Raw genomic sequence first — 18,157 nt, forward strand, 5'->3', positions numbered from 1 at the left:
AGGATGCACAAGGAATTCCAGCCACTCTTCTCCTTGCTGGCAGCAAATGGGACCAGGAGAGTGGTGGGAATGGGCAGCAATTCCAAATATTACAGGATTAAAACCATCAGGACAGATTCTCACCAAGATAAATCAAGGGAATTATTCAAATTAATGATTTCCTGCCAGATCCCAGCAGCTGAGAGTCCTTGGCGTGGTCTGTGCTCCAGTGAACGAGCAAAAATAGGTGGAAAATGAGATTGGAAAGCTCACTCTTGGAGATATTTACTGTTGGTTCTATCTGTTCTAAAACTGAGTTTTCCAGATATTTAAATTAAATTAAAGCTTCAGTCAACAAAGCAACTCAACCCCAGGCGTTGTGTAGCAGTCAAAAAGGCAATAGAAAAAGACACTTGTTAGATGATGATATTATGATGATATTATGATGATGATGATGATGATGATGCCTGTTTTCCTTCCCCTGAAGTGGAAGTGACCCAGTCTTTGGTCCAAGTGCCTCTGCTTTTATTTCCACCCAGAGCTGGGGCAGTACAGGTGCCCTTTGCATTTTTAAAGCTCCTCAATGGTTTCATTGCACGTTTTGCTTCTCTCCATGAAACTCTGCTGCCTGCAAGGCAGGAGCTGCTTCCTGGAGCTGTGATTTTCCTCTGATGCTCCTTGGTGTTTTCTTTTGTTGTGGATCCCACAGGGCCATCTCCACATAGCCCAGGTGCCCCAGGGAGAGCAGGTCCAGATCACGCAGGACAGCGAGGTGAGCAATCCTGGGGGTCCCATGGGCAACCCTGAGAGCTGAGGGAAAATGAGAAAATGGGCTGGAACCAGCAGAAAATGTGCTAAATGTGCTTTAGAACCTGCTACTTCTGTCTCTGGGGTCTTGGAGGGGTTCTTTTTGAATTGTTATTATTTATATTTATTTTATTTTTATTATTTTGCTTTATTTTCCCCTCCCTCACTAGCCAAAACAGCTCAGTGTGTGTTGTTTCTTTTTCATTATTATTGATATTATTTTTATTATTTTGCTTTATTTTCCCCTCCCTCACTAGCCAAAAGAGCTCAAGTGTGTGTTAATTGTTGCATAAGGCTGATGATCTTTGCAAATGACAGAGTTTAATAGGAAAGTGGGTGCTTGCACTGCTTAAAAATGAAATTATTCTGTTGAGGTTGATGAACTAAACGTGGTCAGAACACTCAGGGCCTTTAATGGTTGAACAGGAGTTGGAGAAACCTTCAGCCACCAATTAATAAAGAAATATTCCAGAATGAATTTACCCTCCATTCCTGACCAGCTTATCTGGCACTGCAGTATTTGCACTTCTTAAATTTTTTTTCCAGAAAAATAGTTCAGTGGAATGGGATGATAAATGGATATGGATAACTGGAAATTGATAAATTCAATCCCAAACCCTCCAATTTTGGCTCAGCTCCCAAATCCAGGTGGATTTCCCTGTGTATGTGCTGCAGTTCTTGGTTATTTTAAAATCCCCTGACTGCTAAAACTGCTCTTGGATTTCTCGTGCACTTTGTTTAAATGCAGAAGGAATAGAAAAATCAGGTTAAACATTAATACAGGCAACAATTTGAATCTGTCCCATTTCCCTGTCAGGGTTTTCCCTCGCTGGGAAGTGGATCTGCCTGGCTTGGTTTAATCCCTGTCCAAAGAACCCAAATCACAGCTCATAAAACCACTTTGTGAAGGAATATTGTTAACACAGGCAGCTACTGGAGAATAAATATTATCATAAAAATTCTATAAATATTATAGTTAAAGGCTTGTCCTTTGAAGGGCCTGTCAGGCCTTGAGAGGGAGAAGAAAGGATTAAAATATCCTGGCTCTAAAGTGTGGTGCTGCCATAAAACTGAGGGAGTTTTTGGGTAAAGAACCACTGAAAAACTGATGATTCAGCAGAGATTGCTGGACTGGATCCTGAGGTTCCAGCACAGCCTGGATCCTTTGGCTCTTCTTGTCTGTGGGGCTTTCAAAGGCTGCATTTGTCCCTGACAGATGAAAACATCTGGTTTTAAATTGATGACAATGTACACAAGTGAGAGAGGAGCTGCCAGCAGGAGAAACTGCACAAAAAAGGGGATTTTGTCCTCCAAAATGTGCTGTTTCACTGCAAGGCTCTTTTGGGAAGCTGCCTTTCCTTAATCCAAGTGTACTTTTGGAAAGACATCAGTGAGCATGTGAATAAAAACTTCATGTCATAAAGATTTCCTGATTGGACTTTGGAGCTTAAAATACTTTGATTTATTGAGAATTTTCTTTTTTTGTTGTTGTTGTTGTTATAGATGTAAGCCCTGCAATCGAACTGTGATGGTTTTCAGTATGCAGTGAAGATAAATAAAAAGCAAATAGTAAATAGCTCTGCAACCCTGTAAAAGTGTTAGATTGCTAATTCTGGGATAGTAAGGGCTGGATTTCAATTTGCAGGTTTATATAAAGAAGGAAAACCAGAAGTTTTACCTCAGAAAAATTTTGCATAAAACCAGATTATCCAGTAACTTCCAAAAGCAAAACATGCTTTGTGGGAAAGGTCCTTGCTGTGGAGGCTGAGTGGAGCTGGATTGCCCAAAGAGCCTCCAGCAGAACTTTTTAAATTCTCAGATTTCCTTCCCATTGAAACTGATTTTTCTGCAGTTTTTGCAATCCCGAACTTGTGCTGATTGTCCCTTCTCTCCTTTTCCAGGGAAACCTGCAGATCCACCAAGTCCACGTGGGTCAGGACGGGCAGGTAGGAGCAGGAGTGGCTTTGAGCAGCATTGGCCTTGGTCTTTGATGTAGATTGGGATAATCCCCATTTTTAGGGCCCGTTTTAAAGAGCTAAACCTGCTCTGGTGATAGAAATAACTTGCAAAAGGATAAAACCTGATGGAAATATTTCAGATTTGGCCCAGCTTGGTTCAGCATTCCTGCAGGATGTTTTTGCTCTGTTTTCTCCCTCCTTTGGCCTGTCCCCTGTCCAGGGAGGAGCTGGGTTGAGGACAGAGTGCCCAGGCTGTTCCTGTCTGCTCTCCTCAGTCCCCAGGAACCCAACATTTATTGAAGGAATTACTCTTTTTATTTACATTTTATCCTTTTCCATGGCCTGGCTGTCCTGAGGGAAGCAGATCTGCTCTTGTTCTTGTTGATGAGAGGTTTTATGAGGTGCTTCTGCAAACAGCAGGTGAGGAAAAGCAGCTTTTCCTTGGCTGAGGAGTCCCTGACCATGGAACTGAGCTCAGGATTCTCAGGATTCCCAGAACTGCTCACATTTCATCTCAGACACACTTAAAATGGTAAATTCTGCTAAAACAGAGCACAAGAAAACCTCCTGCAAGAAGCTTCCAGGCCCCATGAATCAGAGCATGATTATTATCATGTTTAATGTTGGTATATCTGTTTTAAAACTGAGTTTTCCAGATATTTAAATGGAATTAAAGTTTCAGTCAACAGAGCAAGTCAGATTGACCAGGAATTATTTGGTTCCTGGTGAATCTGAATAAATTGGGAGACATTTGGGATCCTGCCTGGGATGGAGGCTCTGCCATCAGCGGGGTTTCCATTGCTGGGAAATATTTTAGTTATGGTTATTTCTAAGTGAATTTTTTACTTATGGTTATTTTTCAGTGGATTTTTAGTTATGGTTATTTTTTAGTGGATTAAAAAACAGGAGCAAGCAAATATTTGAGGGATTTTTCACTCTGTTCTGCAATAATTACTGAAAAGAGCGTGAGGAATTGTTTGGTTCCTGGTGAATCTGGATAAATTTGGAGACATTTGGGATCCTGCTGGGATGGAGGCTCTGCCATCAGCAGGGTTTGGGGCTCAGAGGAGCCCCCAGCACTCTGAACTTGGCAGTATTTGGATTTCAACAAGAAAAGAAACCCCTGGAAATGTTCTTTGCTCAGGGCTGCATCAGAGGTGCTTTTGCAGGAGTGAATCTTGGAAAGGTGATTTTTTGGAGATGTTATTTTGGTGTTTATTGGTTTTATTCCTTCTCTGTGAAGTTTTGCTGTCCAAACTACACCTTGATACTGGGTGGGTGGTTTTATATCTCTCTGAGTGTGGCACCTAGATTAAATTGAATTTATTTGTAATTGAAACCTCACAGCATTATTTTCCCCTTGCATTTCCTACACCTGTGGAAATTTGTGAGTCCACGTGTCTGTGCATTCACAGGGCTGTGTCATGGATGTGAGGCAGGGAAGAAAACCATGATTAATTCTCTTTTCTGGGATTTAAATGACGTTATCTATCTGTACTATCACTCAGATTTGGGATAACCTCTCTCCTGCCTCAGTGGTTGTTGGCTGTACACACGTGGATGGGAAATGAGTTTGACATCCAGTTTTTAGGGAATTTTTTTTAACTGTCTGTGCTCTGAGCTCTGCTTTTAAACTTTGGTTGGAGCAAAGGATGAAGTGCTGGGTTTCTGCTTTTCCCTCACTCACTCAGCTGCTTTTTGGTGTGAAAGAACTTCAGTGCCTTGAGCATCACCAGGAGCATTCCCAGGAGCCCTCAGCTCCCCCAGAAGTATTTGCTGGGAAATTGGTGTTTTCAGTGGATTAAAAACCAGGAGCAAACAGATATTTAGGAGATTTTTGGCATTAATTACTGAAAGCTTCAACAGCAGCTGGAGCTCTGGAGGGGGGTGAGCACAGGGGAGCTCTGGGGGTGCTGTGTGGGACCTGTGAGCCCCCAGAACTGTCCAGGAGAAGGAGTTAAACCAGCCCAGCTAAACCCTGCTGCTGGTTTAAGGCTGGGAGTGGAGCTGATCCCTTTTCCTTGGCACCAGGAGTGGGGTGAGAGCAGGCAAACACAGCACAAAGCAGCAGCTTCCAGTCAGCTGCTCCAAGAAACTCCTGGAATTTTCCCACCTGTCTGTTATTTTCCAGGTTTTTCCCTGGATCTTTTGAAGCCTAATATGGATAATCAGGAATGTGGAGAATCAGGAATACCGTGGGGCTTCTGTGGCTGAGTGTTTGAAGCTGAAAATAAATATATCCTCACTGAAGGCTGAATCTGAGCCTGGCTGCTGAATGCTCCCTGGGAATGTTTCCCAGTGGAAATTCCTGTTTTCCGTGATTTTCTGGGCACAGAGCAGGGGCTGGGGGTTCCCCTGAGCAGGTGAGGTTTGGTGCTGCAGCTTCTCCATCCCAACTCCAAGTGAGAGGTTCACAGAGCAGGAACCTGGGAGGTTCCTGGGAGCTGAGGCAGAAAACAGCACAAACCTTGATGAGATGTTAGCAGGGACATCTCCAAGGTGCCACAGGTGCTCAGCTACCAAATCTTGGCTTTTCTGCAGAGCTTTGCTGATTGTGCTTTCCCCCCTCTTGCTTCAGTGTCCTGGTGGTTGCTCTGAGCTCAGATTTTGTTTTTCTGGCATCCCTGTGCATGGAATGAATGAAATCATTCCAGAGGAGCTCTGTCTACCTCCACATGTGTTCTATTAGCTGGAAGTTTCAGATTTCAGTGCACGTTTAATAAAAACCCCAAACTGCAAAAATAATTAAAGCTTCACATTAGCTGAGCCTTGAAACCTCAGAAAAGTGGGGATTTCTTTTTTTTCTCTTTGCATTTTGTCCTTAGGAATTACCAGAAATTTTCACTTTTGTCTCCTCTGATTACCTGCCCTTTTTCCCCACCTTCATCCTTTTTTTCCTTGAAGTTTTGGTCATCCCAGGAAATGTTCAGTGTGTCCTGGGCCTCAGGGATACACCTGGGATAGAAAAAACAGGACAATTCCAGGAGTTTCCCACTCCTTAATTCTGTTTTTAGCCATTCCACGTTATACACCCTCACTTGCCAGTGTTTCTCCAATTTAGGGATTAATTAAATGACACCAGGGAAATGGTCTTTAATTATTGCCTGGTTGTGAAATGGAAAAGTTGATGTCCTTTAATATCTAAAATAGGATTGTGTGTGTGTTCAAGGAGAGCCAACGATTTGTTCTGCTGCAGGAATGAAAAACTGGGGACAATTGCAGCATTTAATTCACTGTGGGAGAGTGGGAAAAGCAGGAAAATCCAGGATGGGGCTGGCAGGAGAAAGCCAGCGAGTGTGAAGAGCGTTTGGAGGAGATAAATCTGCAGGATTGCTTCTGCCACGCTGTTTTTCCAAAAAAAAAAAAAAAAAAAGTTGGGATTTTCCTAATTATGGACACAAGAGTGTCCCAGGTGAGCCTGGAATCAAAGGGCTGCTCGGAGAGGGAGGGAGGGGATCCCATCCCACACTTCTGCTCTTGGATGGAGCAGGAATTGCATTTTCATTCCCTGAACTTTGCCTCTGATGACTTCAAAAATACATTCTCCAAAATGGAATCTATCTATTATCCTAAAACTCAATATAGAGCCCCAATAGATTATCCCAAAAATCAATATTATTGACTTTTTTTAATTCCGAGTCTTCCACTCCCAGACCTGTTTATTCCCGTGTTTTTATTCCAGTCTGGAGCAGGAATCCATTGGCACTCCCTTGAAGTAATTTAAACCTCTCAAAATTGACCTTTATTTCATTTACCAGGATGGATAAATATTCTCAGAGTCTTCTTTTCCAGATATTAAAATATTATTAAAATATGCCTGTTTAAATGATCCAAAAATAAGACAAGAACCTTCTAATGCAATATTTAACTTGCACAAATTTAATTTGCACAAATTATATACAAATTTAATTTACATATAATTCATTTAATTGGAATATTGTAGATTTAAATGCACTGCAATGCTTTATTTGAGATGCTCAGTCACAAATCAAACCAAGGCAGGAATTTTTCCCTCTCCCAGTCCGGGAGCAGCAGAGGGCAGTAGCATTAAGATGATGCTGAGTTGTTTTCTGAAGGAATGAGAGGGAATTTAGAGGGGGGGAAATGAGCTGTGGGATCATTGCTGTGGAAATTCTGTGCTCCTGCTGTGGAATTCCAAAATTCCAAAAGGTTTTCCCAGTTCCAGCACAGCTCCTGCAATAACACACACGGAGAAATGCTTGTTACAAGGAAAAAATTCAATTAAAAACTCAGGGCAGCTCAGCTGGAGCTTAAAAACTCCTTAATTGGTTTGGAAATAAATCAATTATTATTTTTAGTTAATGTTTCTTCAGGAATTGTTGTAAATTGTCCTAAATTTGCTCCTGGTTTTAGGAGCAAAAAGGAAAAGAGTTTGGGAACAATTGTGCTAACTCCCTGTGAAATCCCAGAGTATTTATGGAAACTCTATTCATGGATAAATAAAAGTGTTTAAATATTTCATTATACTTAAATAGAAGCATTTTACAGGCAAGATTATTTTGGGTTTTTGGAGGATTTTTGTGCACAAACTTTTTAATTTGGTGTTCACAGAGCTGGTTCCCACTTTGTCCCTCAGAGTAATTAATCACAAAACTCACCCTGTTTAGTTCTGAAAACTTAATTTTTAGGCAAAGTAATATTTTAGCAAATGAAAATGGAGAAATTTTCTTTTAAAGCAGTCCTAAAACATAGGATTAAAAAAGGTTTGAGGGAAAATTCTCTGACTTGGTGATCAGTACCATCCAAAATATCTCCAGGAAAATTAATGTTGTAAGGGAAACAGGAATATTTCTCTTAAATCTGGCTTAAAAATGAAGTGTAATAAAATATTTATATATACATATGTGCATATAACACAAATTTATGCGTGATTAATTTGTAGTTTCACTGCAGAATTTAGGATGGGTTTGGAGAAAGTTTGCACTTAATTTGGAAGCTTCAAACAGGATAAAGCAGTGCCCAGGAGGATGAAAACTGAAACTGAGCTCCAAAACTGAAACAAACTGGGCAATAATAATAATAATAATAATAATAATAATAATAATAATAATAATAATAATAATAATAATAATAATAGCAATAATAATAAATATGTATGTTACAATTATTATTAATAATTTAATTATAAAGGATATAATTCCTCTACCCCACCACAAAGGACAGACCTGCAATGACACCCAACCAAACAGAAAATAAGGAAAAACCTTCAGGAATTTGGCTGGGGAAAAGATATTTTCTGTAGTCACAGAATTCAGGTGTTGAATTGAAAATGCCATTTTTGCTCCATGACAGAATGGGTCGATCTGGGGGCAGGTGAGGGAGGCCAGAGGCTGGGCTGGAGCAGAGCTGTGCCCTGGATTTCTCCTTTTTTTTCCCCTGGATTTCTCCTTTTTTTTCCCCTGGATTTCTCCTTTTTTTTCCCTGGATTTCTCCTTTTTCCCTGGATTTATCTTTTCTGCCAGCAGCTCTTCCCATCTCCAGGTCCCTGTCCCATTCCAAAATCCCTCTCTCCCCTCACAAACCTCTCCTTTTTCTTTGCTTTTCTGATCAAAAGCAGCAAAATGCACAGAGAGGTGGCCAAATCCACTTTCATTTTCATTTGATATCAAACAGGAATTTATTTTATCCCCCCAATGACTTTTTTCCATTTGTGGAAGGTTCTGGCTGCTGGGAAGAATGACCAGAGGTGATTTGTTAATCTGTTACAGGCACTTCTTTGATAGTCCCTCAGTTCCCAGTGATCTGTGCTTGTAAAACAAGATTTTTTAATGAAGCCTTTGGAAAAGGAGAATATTTTCTGCCTGTTTTTTGATTTTTCTCCTCAGAGAAAGTGGGTTTGTTCCATTAAAATTCCATTCAAGCAGACAGGAGCATTTACAATGCTCCAAAGAATACCTTCTCTATTTTGGAGTATATTATGTTCTTTATTCACCCAAATCTTGTTTTAATATTGCTGTAAACTTAATAAGAAGAGATGAGATAGGAAGTGATAATCTTTTAAATATAAGGAAGAATCATTTTCTCCACCTTGATAGGAGGCAGAGGTCTAAGCTGCCTCTTATTAGAGCTGTTGCTAATAAAAATCTCTGCTTGTAGGCTGGCAGTGCTCACAAAGCTATCAGGGCTCATCTGGAGAAATCATTTCTTTTTTGTTTTGTTTATTTTTTTTTTTCCTGCTCCTCATTTATGATTTTTCTCATCACGTGATGCCAGCCCTGTCCCGATGCTCCACGTTTCCCTTATCCCATCCCCTGTGCTCCACTCTCATTTATTTGGAATATTTGGGGTATGTATTGGAATATTTGGAATATTTGGGGTGGCTGGAGCATGCCCTGCTTGGGAATCGCTGCCCACACCCCAAATCCCGAGCCAGGTGGGATTTGGGGATTTTTAACCTGGAGAAAAGGAGCTCAGGGGAAATTCCCTCTCCCTTTCCCACTCCAGGAGGCCTTGGGGAACCTTGGGGAGTTGAGGGTTCCCACATTTTGTGTGGCAGGGTCAAATGGCATTTTGGGCTGCTCACAGCTTTGGGAATCTGTGATGACTGAAAATGGGAAATGGCTCCTCTTTTTCATCTCCTCGCTGTTGAAAAAGTGGATTTTTGCCAACTTCAGGCACCAAGCCACCCCTTTTAAAAATTAAACCTCACCTGGAGGATCAGTTTCTCTTTTTCAAAGCTGACCTGTGTGATTTACAGAGATTTTGAGCAAGGCAGTGTTAAATCCAGTGAAATTAGACAGTTGATTGACTTTTGTTTGTGTTCAGAGATTTAATCCTTCGCGTAGTTCAACTCCATTTCCAGGCCAACTTTCCAGAATCCTTCAAATATTTCAAGCTAGCTGAGCAATAAATAAATGTTATCTACAGAATTCTGATAAACTGAAGAAGGATGATCCAAGATCCTGAATTTGGGATTAGGTTTGCACATCTATTAAAATAAAACCCTACCAGATGAGCATTTTAAGATGCTTAAAGATGATCTTCAGTTGTTTTCTGAAGGAATGAGGAGGGAATTTGGAGAAATGAGCTGCTCCTTGATTTAGACATTAAAATCCTCCCTCAGCAGCCCAGTTTTAATTCCTGCTCTCAGCTGCTGTTTTAATTAGCTGGGATAAATTTCCTTTATTCAGGGAGGAACATTTGGAAAGTCTGCTTGGAAAACCATCCTCTGGAGCCATTTCTTTGGTGTTCTGTGACCAGAATTCCACTTGTGGAGTGAGGATTTGAGTGCTGAACTTGCTCTGTTTGCTTCCCAGTCTGCTGGGATTAATTGGCTCCTGCTCCATCAATTATCCACTCAGAGCTATCAGTTCCTGCCCGGGCTGGAAGCAAAAGCAGAGCTGCTTCAGCCACTTTGCCTTTGATACAAACTCTGGGCTCCCACCAGGCCTGACTGAATGAATCCCTTTGAAAAATTGCCTTTTGATTTTGTTTCTAATTTTTTTTTTTTTTTAATAACAACTATTTTTATTCCTGAAATCTGTCACTCTGGAGTGTTGCTGAATGTTTGTGTTAAGCAGCACGAGTGAGTTCAGCAGGGGGAAGTGTTGGGATGGTTGAATTTCCAGTTCATCCTTGTGGGAGAGGTGGCACTGCCCATGAGGGACTTGTCCCACAGCAATGGCACAGGAGAGGTGCCAGGGGAATCTGGGCAGGGGACAGGGTGACAGGACGCAGGGAATGGCTTCAAACTAAAGGAGGGACAGTTTAAATGGGATATTGGGATAAATCCTTCCCTGTGAGGGTGGGCAGGCCCTGGCACAGGTGCCCAGAGCAGCTGGGGCTGCCCCTGGATCCCTGGCAGTGCCAAGGCCAGGCTGGACGTTGGGGTTTGGAGCAGCCTGGGATGGTGGAAGGTGTCCCTGCCGTGGCAGGGGTGGGAACAATGTGGATTTTAAGGTCCCTTCCAACCCAACCCATCCTGGAATGCTCTGAAATCCAGCCCGTCCTGCACTGAGTTTGTGTGGGGTTTGTGATGCAGCAACGCCAGTGGGTGTAAGAGCTGGGAGGGGACAAATGCTGAGATTGTAGGAAAAAGTCCCAAAAATGATTAGGAGTTCCCTAAATTAATAGGACTGTGTTGGGAGATTTTTGGTCTTTGAGTTCAGGTCAAGGCCTTTCTCCTGTTCTTTTGGAAAATATCATAATACAGAATATTTTTGAGGTACTTCAGTTGAAAAAATCTTCATTAGAGATGCTTCATTGTGAAGATTTACTTTAGAGGCTTTTCTTTGAAGTCCTTTCAAAGGTTAAGATTATTTTATTCAAGGTGGGGTTATTTTATGGAACAAATAAAATCCTTTCATTTTCCATGTGTTGAGTAATGCCTTGTTCATTTTCATGGGAAGCCAGTGGAATCCATTTGGAGTTTGCTGTCAAAGTTGATTTCTTTCAACCTCTGTCCCTGATCTTTAAAAGAGCAGAATTTGGTCTCACTGATGACAGTTGGATAATGAAAAAGGAATGACAGCCCTCCAGAGCCAGAGCTTTCCAGAGTGAACATTCCATGGTTTTAACAGTTTTAATCTTATTTCCTGTTCCATTAATCAGGCTGAGCCAGATTGTTTTGTAAGTATTTATTGTTAGGTTGTTTTTTCCCTGCCTGAAATATCAAATAGGAAGGGTTTTCCTTTCAATCTCATATCTCAGATAAATATAAATTATCAAATTACAGCAGTGGGATCCAACTTCCCAGACTTTGTCAATACTGAGCTTTTGATATTCCTCGTTTTCACTCCTTAAGTTATTGACATTTCCAGGGAAATCTGTGGTTTCATCTCTTCAGAATTCCTTATAATGAAAAACTCCAATCCTTTTAACTGTGGATTAGTGCATAAGTGTAAAAAAAGGAAGTAAATCCGTAAAGAAAATCAATGATATTTAAGTTATTCCCTGGAAGGGAATAAGATCTCCTTAAATCTGCTTTGCTAGACGGGAAAATAAAATCAGAAGTTGATTTTCCTAATGATTCTGCATCCATGGCATCCATCAGCCCTTAATCCAAACATTTCCAAGCACTGATGATGAAGAAAAGGACGTTAAAAGTCACATTCTTGAGCCTTTGGGCTGGGCTTTATTAGCCAGACCTTGCTGTCAGTACAAGAAGTGCCATTCCTTGTGAATTTTTTCTGAATTCATTCAAATGCCAGATGAATTCCAAATGTTGATTTTGTGAGGGATGGTGTTTTCTGTGTCAAGGCAAACATTTTATTAAAATGATAAATGGCTTTGTCATCTGTTTGCATTTTGCCTGTAATTATGATTAAAGCAGAAATTGGTACAAAATGTTTGAATGAACTAAAAATCACTGGGTTCTTTTTGACCAAAAGCTACAAAAATTCCCAGACTTCCTTTTTTTTTTCCCCCTAATTTGGAAAGTTATTTATTTCAGGGAGGAAAAACTGCAATATCATGGAATCATGGAATGGTTTGGGATGAGGGGATTTAAAGATTGAGTTCCACCCCTGCCATGGGCAGGGGCACTTTCCATTATTCCAGATTTTTCCAACCTGGCCTTGGCCACTTCCAAGGATGGAACATCCACAACTTCTCTGGGAAGCAGGAAAAGTAGGGAAATATGAAAGCAAAACCACAAAGATAATTTATTTTTCAATATCCAGCCTCCAATAGATCAGAATTACATATTCTGTGAGAGGAAAAATGCAAGTAAAAATTATTTTTGACGTTAAAAAATAATTAAAAATCCAGTTGGCTTCAGAATTATCCTAAAAAAGGAGGAGGGATTTGGGAGCAGCTGCCTGGGATGTGTTTGGCTCCATGCTCCATTAAATTTTATGGCTGATCTGACATTATCTGCTCCAGAGTATCCTGGCAGGAATCAGCCCATCCAGGCTCGTGTTGAGGAGTCTGTGCTCAATTTCCTCCTTGGAGCTGGGGTGCAGGTGGGCTCAGGTGTGTGCCCTTCTCAGCTGTGTGCAGCTGGAATGAAAATCCCATGAAAACAGCAACACTCCTGGCATTTTGTGACCTATTCCTGAAGAAAATTGCTTTAAAATTCAGCTTTCCCCCTCATTTCTGCAGGTCTGGGCAGTGCAAAGGTCTGAGTGTAACAAAGAGGAGAATTCTTGGGAGAATTGCTCCTTTGAAAGGAAAAAATTGGGATCCACAATTCCCATTGTTTTTCTGACCAATGAACAGGTGCTGCATGGAATTCAGAGGAGAATTTGAGGGAATATTTGGTGTCAGGACTCTGTGTGCTGCTCCAATTAAACAGAAATATTTTGTCTCGCTGAGCAAAGTTTGACAATTAATTAAAGGAGCTGGAGGTTAGCACAGAGTGGGATCCTGGGGCATCCCAGGAAACTCACATTTCTCAGCAAGGGAGGTGATTCTGGCTGGGATATTTTGGAATACAGACATTTTCTAAGCACTCAAACCATCAATAGCAGAGTTCAGCCAGCTCTTCTCAGTGATCAGTAAAAATGATGCTCTTTCCATTAGGAAATCCTGGAAATATGTAACACTTAAATAGATATTTGTGGATATAAGGGAATTTGGGGGGGTGAATTCCAAAGAAAAAGCCCAGGGTTTGTTTTTGGGGTTGGACTCAGTGCTGACAGACAGCAGGAACCTTTGAGTTTGAGAGCTGACAGAGTTTTTTTGGGTTGACAGAAGCCAGTGCTTTGGTTTTACCCAGATTTTTTGGGACTCCAGTATTTTATTCTGTGTGAGTACCTTGTTCTGTATTCGAAATTTCAAGTTCATTTAGAATTATTTTGATGCTGGAGTTGTTTTACCTGTGGAAAACCAGGTAAAAAAAAACTGATTCTCTGCTCTTAGGATTATCTAGAACTGCCTTGAGAATGAGCTGGAATAAATCCTTCATTTTTATCCTGTTCTTTGACCTTTGTGAGCTGCTCTTTTCAGGTCAAACCCAGACTTTCTCCACTCCTACATTTTATTTACAATATTCATCCATATGTTCAGTCAGGGCTTGGTTTCTCCCTCAGGAGGGTCTTTGGCATCTTTTTTCTTGAGTTGCTCCAGGAAAAGTTTGGCTCCTGAAGGATTTTCCTGCGTTGGTTTGGTTCCCCTGGTCTGTGTTCTTTGCCCACCCAAGGCTGCCTGGCCCCTGCCATTCCTCCTGGAATTCCTGCTGGAATTCCTGCTGCTTTCAGCTGGAAATTCCTGGCCATGCTGGGTTTGGAATCTGCTCATGCCACTTTCAGGGGACAGCTCCCAGACACCTCCCAGCTCTTTGTAAATTCACAGGGATTTGGGCAACTCCTGTCTGTGGTGAGTCCAGGGAAAAGCTTTGATCCCAGAAAGGTTCTGGCACAGCAGCACAGATGTGATCTCACATGATGACCTCATGTAAAAATCACCACGTTGGAAAGAGATCAGAAAACACCAGGATGCCACTGGGATTCTTCCTGCTCGTTTTCCACGTGCTGCTTTGATATTCCCCTGCTGGTTTGATATTCCCATGCTGGTGGTGTTTCCACTGAATTATTTGATGTTGTTTTCTTCATCAAGATCAGATTTTTCATCATAAATCAGCCCTGTCATGTTCTATAATCAATCCTTCTCCCACAGCTTCACTTGGGAGCATCGTGAGAGCTCCAAAATCTTTAATTCAGGAAAAATCTGCATTGTGCCAGCCATCCCCCTCCACCAGCAAGGTGCAATATTTGGGGGACAGCACTTGTAAAAGCTGCATTTTTGGGACAAAATACACAGGGCGAAGGTTATTTTGGGTTGTTTTTGTGAAGCCAACTTGGAACAGGAAATACAATTTTAAAAAAGCCCAGCCCAGATGTGCTCGTGTGATTTTTCAAGGATCTGATTGATGGCTGAATTCCATGTGGTCCAAGGCGTACAAGGAAAATTGAGAGATATCCTCAGTGGGAGAGCAGAGGATGTAAAACATGCACTGGAGTGAAAGTTTGGTACAGGAGGAAGTTGAAACAAGAATGGGCTAAGCCCAGCTCCAGGGAATAGGGCTGGGCAGGACTTGATGCTTTGGACACACTTGAGCCTCTTAATTTTCTTTTAAAAGAAAGAAAGGAAAGGAGAAGGTAACTGGGAAATTGGGTCAGAGAAAGGGGAGCAGTGCTGCATTCCAGGAGCATCTGAAACACCAGGAGATGCAGTTTTACCCTCTAAGGCAGGAGGTGCTAGAAGTGGCTGAAATCACAGAAAGGCCTGGGACTGAGCGAAATTCCACAAGTGTTTTTTCAGTTCTGAAGGGTTTTTATTGTTTCTGTGGTGAGAGATGAGGTTGTGATAACGAGCTCGTGGAAGAGCCTCAGGAGCAAAAAGCTCTTTAAAACACTGGGATTTTCTATCAAAACAAGGCACTGGGTCAGGAATAAAACTGTGGCTGCAGCTCCAGAATCATGGAATGCTTTGGGCTGGAAGGGACCTTAAAATTCATCCCATCCCACTTCAGCCATGGCAGGGACATCTTCCACTGTCCCAGGCTGCTCCAGCCCCGTCCAGCCTGGCCTTGGGCACTGCCAGGGATCCAGGGGCAGCCCCAGCTGCTCTGGGAATTCCATCCCAACCCCTCCGCACCCTCACAGGGAGGAATTCCTTCCCAAAATCCCATCTATCCCTGCATCCTTTCAGTTGAAACCCATTGTCCCTCATCCTGTCATTCCATGCCCTTGTCCAAGTCCCTCTCCAGCTCTCTGGGAGCCCTTTAGGTGCTGGAAGGCTGCTGAGCTTGAGGAGGAATTCCAAATATTCCAGGAAAAAAGACCTGGAGCCACAAACCACGTGGATCAGAGAGCTGGAGCTGAGCAGAAATAGACTTGTGAAATATTTCATTTTGAATAATCCAGCAGCTCTTCCTCCTCACGAGGACAGGAGGGTCACAACAACGTCCCCTGAGAGGCACAATTATATTTTTATTTGTGTTTTAATCGCTTTAAACCAGACAGTTTTGTCAGATTCTCATTGGAGCTCAGCTCAAGGCCTGTTGAGTTTTGCAGCCTGGTTTTGCTCACACAGAGCAGCCATGGCCAAGGGACAGCCCAGGGGGACAGCTGGAGCTGCCAGAAGGATTTCTGGACTGGGTTCATGTTTGTTGGGATCTGTAGTGTCGGGTTAGAAAAATCTCTGTTGAGCCTGAGCAGCGCTGTCACTATTTTGGAAGTGCTCTCAGATGGGAGGGGTGATAAATAATGCTCTGGAATGGTGGTCAGGGCTCTGGGAAGGGCCCCATGGACGAGGCAGGAGGTGCTGTGGGGCTTCAAGCCAGGATGTCCAGCTTGGGACACAGGGAGAGGTGTGGAGGCAGAAGGAAAGGGGGATCCTGGAGTGGGGTGAGCCTGGGGCAGAGGAAAGAGTGAAAGCAGGGAGGAGGGAGGAAGGAGTGCTGATTTTCCATGGGTTTAAAAGAGGTGTGAAATCTCTTTGGAAAGAACCTGAGTTTAAAGTTTCAAAAAGGGCCAGGAAGAAATCTCCATGGAAGGCAGCAAATCCATGGGTTGGATGTGGAACCCCTTTGGAGAAGCTCAGCAGAGGGTGCAGAAAGGTCACCCTGGAGGTGTAGCTGCCACTCCTGGGCTGGCCTAGATGGGGGAGAGATGCAGAAGAGATTCCTATGTCTGGATCAGCAGCCAAGGAATGTGAGGGATAAAGATAACTTGTGGGATAATTATAAATCCATGAATTCTTCACCCTGCTCCCCTCAAAGCAATGAAACACAGGAAGCACCAGGACTGAGACAGGACCAGAATGGTCTAAAATTTCTGCCTTTTGGTATTTTACCTTGGTGTAATCAGGAGCCAGAGCTCAGGAACGGGGATGTGGAGTTGGTATAAAATCAGTAGCTGGGGTGTGGAGTTGGTATAAAATCAGGAGCTGGGGTGTGGAGTTGGTATAAAATAATTGTGCACCAGTGCAGTGAAAAGAAGGAGGAGGGTTTGGCTGTGCTGCAGCTCTGGGAAAAGTTTCCATGCTGCACTGGGAGAGTCCAGCTGAGGCCTGGCCATGAGCTGGCACTGCCAAGGAGAGCAGATGGGTGATACCCAGTGGAATATGGGGATTGCTGTTTTGAGCGCTGCTCCAGGATTCCCAGTCAAGCACAGAACTGGGAGACACTGGATGTTCGCAGCCGTTGTTCCCAGAGCTTTTGCCAAGAGCTCAGTGGAACAAAGAGCAGAGTTAAATTTAGTCCATGACAACCTGATCAAAACCAACCCCACAAAGGCAAAGCCTGTCCAGCTCCAGGCCCAGCGTGGCCTCTGGAGCTGCCAGAGCTACCACAGAGTTGAGATCTTGTGGAAAATCTTTCCAACTCTTGCAGCAGGAGGCTTGAGGCAGCTGCTCTGCTGCTCTCCTGTGTCAGTGTGAGCTCAGCAGGCCTGGGAATGCCTAAGGATTTTATTGAATGTAGAAACCCAGGGGTTTTGTGGAATGGTTTGGTTGGAAGGGACCTTAAAATTCATCTCATTCCATTGCTGCCATGGCAGGGACATCTTCCACCATCCCAGGTTGCTGCAAGCCCTGTCCAAGCTGGCCTTGGGCACTTCCAGGCATCCAGGGGCAGCCACAGCTGCTCTGGGCACCCTGTGCCAGGACCTGCCCACCCTCACAAGGAACAATTCCTTCTCAAAATCCCACCTAACCCTGCCCTCTGGCAGTTTAAAGCTACCCTTTCCATGGGGAAATTCCTACTGCTGTCCACCCTGAGCCTGCCCTGGCCCAGCCCGAGGCCATTCCCTCTCCTCCTGTCCCTGTTCCCTGGGAGCAGAGCCTGACTCCCCAGCTGTCCCCTCCTAGCAGGAAATTTTAGGGAGCAGAAAGCCCCCCCAGAGCCTCCTTTTCCCCTCATGGCTCCAGCAGTGGCACAGAACATTTTCCTTCTCAAACAGGAATAACATAACCGCCAAAGCCGCGGTGAATATTCCACATTGTGCTGGTGTTGGGGCTGAAATCTCCTGGAAGTGCTGCTCAGCTGAAAGGTGCTGGAAGTGCTGCTCAGCTGGGCCTTGGAGGGGGGACGTGATGTTCAAGCCTTGGAACAGCTGAGCTGGAGCCTGGGCAAGGTGTTGGGAAAGGCTTCCTTCATCACAGAGCCAGCTGGACAGACAGCCCTCGCTCCAGCAGTGGTGTCAGCACTGAGGGAGCACAAACCACCACACGAGGCCCAGTGCCTTCCATTTTCCCCTTGAGCTGATCCTTTCACTGAGGAGAACCAGCCCTGCCAGCCATGCACAACCACCTGTGTTGTGCTGTCACTTTTTATGCTGCCTGCCTCTCCTCAGGAGGAGAAAAGACACTTCTGGAGGCCTTCAGCCTTCATTTCTCCCCTCTAACAAGATCAAGCTGCTGCTGAATATTTCCCCTTGTTTTGTGTCAATTAACACCAGGAGGTTGCTCTCTGAGCTGCCCGGGACAGCCTTTATCTCCTGCATCTCCAG

The 18,157-nt window shown here is 43.4% G+C and overlaps 1 protein-coding gene across 4 annotated transcripts in view; it reads left to right on the top strand.

Annotated features, from left to right (window-relative positions):
* LOC119705404 (BTG3 associated nuclear protein) overlaps positions 1–18,157 on the top strand; it is a 112,027-nt gene that overhangs the window by 58,791 nt on the left and 35,079 nt on the right. The window contains exons 10-12 of one of the 4 annotated variants that reach the window (XM_038147754.1): positions 680–751; positions 2,688–2,732; positions 4,876–10,519. In XM_038147754.1, coding sequence (XP_038003682.1) covers positions 680–751; positions 2,688–2,732; positions 4,876–4,896 — 138 coding nt within the window. In that variant the 3' untranslated portion in view covers positions 4,897–10,519. Of the gene's footprint in view, positions 1–679; positions 752–2,687; positions 2,733–4,875; positions 10,520–18,157 lie in introns of those variants that run through there. The other 3 variants (XM_038147755.1, XM_038147752.1, XM_038147753.1) reach the window with 3 other exon arrangements.

This window comes from Motacilla alba, chromosome 11 (assembly GCF_015832195.1).
Source record: "Motacilla alba alba isolate MOTALB_02 chromosome 11, Motacilla_alba_V1.0_pri, whole genome shotgun sequence".
Lineage (NCBI taxonomy): Eukaryota > Metazoa > Chordata > Aves > Passeriformes > Motacillidae > Motacilla > Motacilla alba.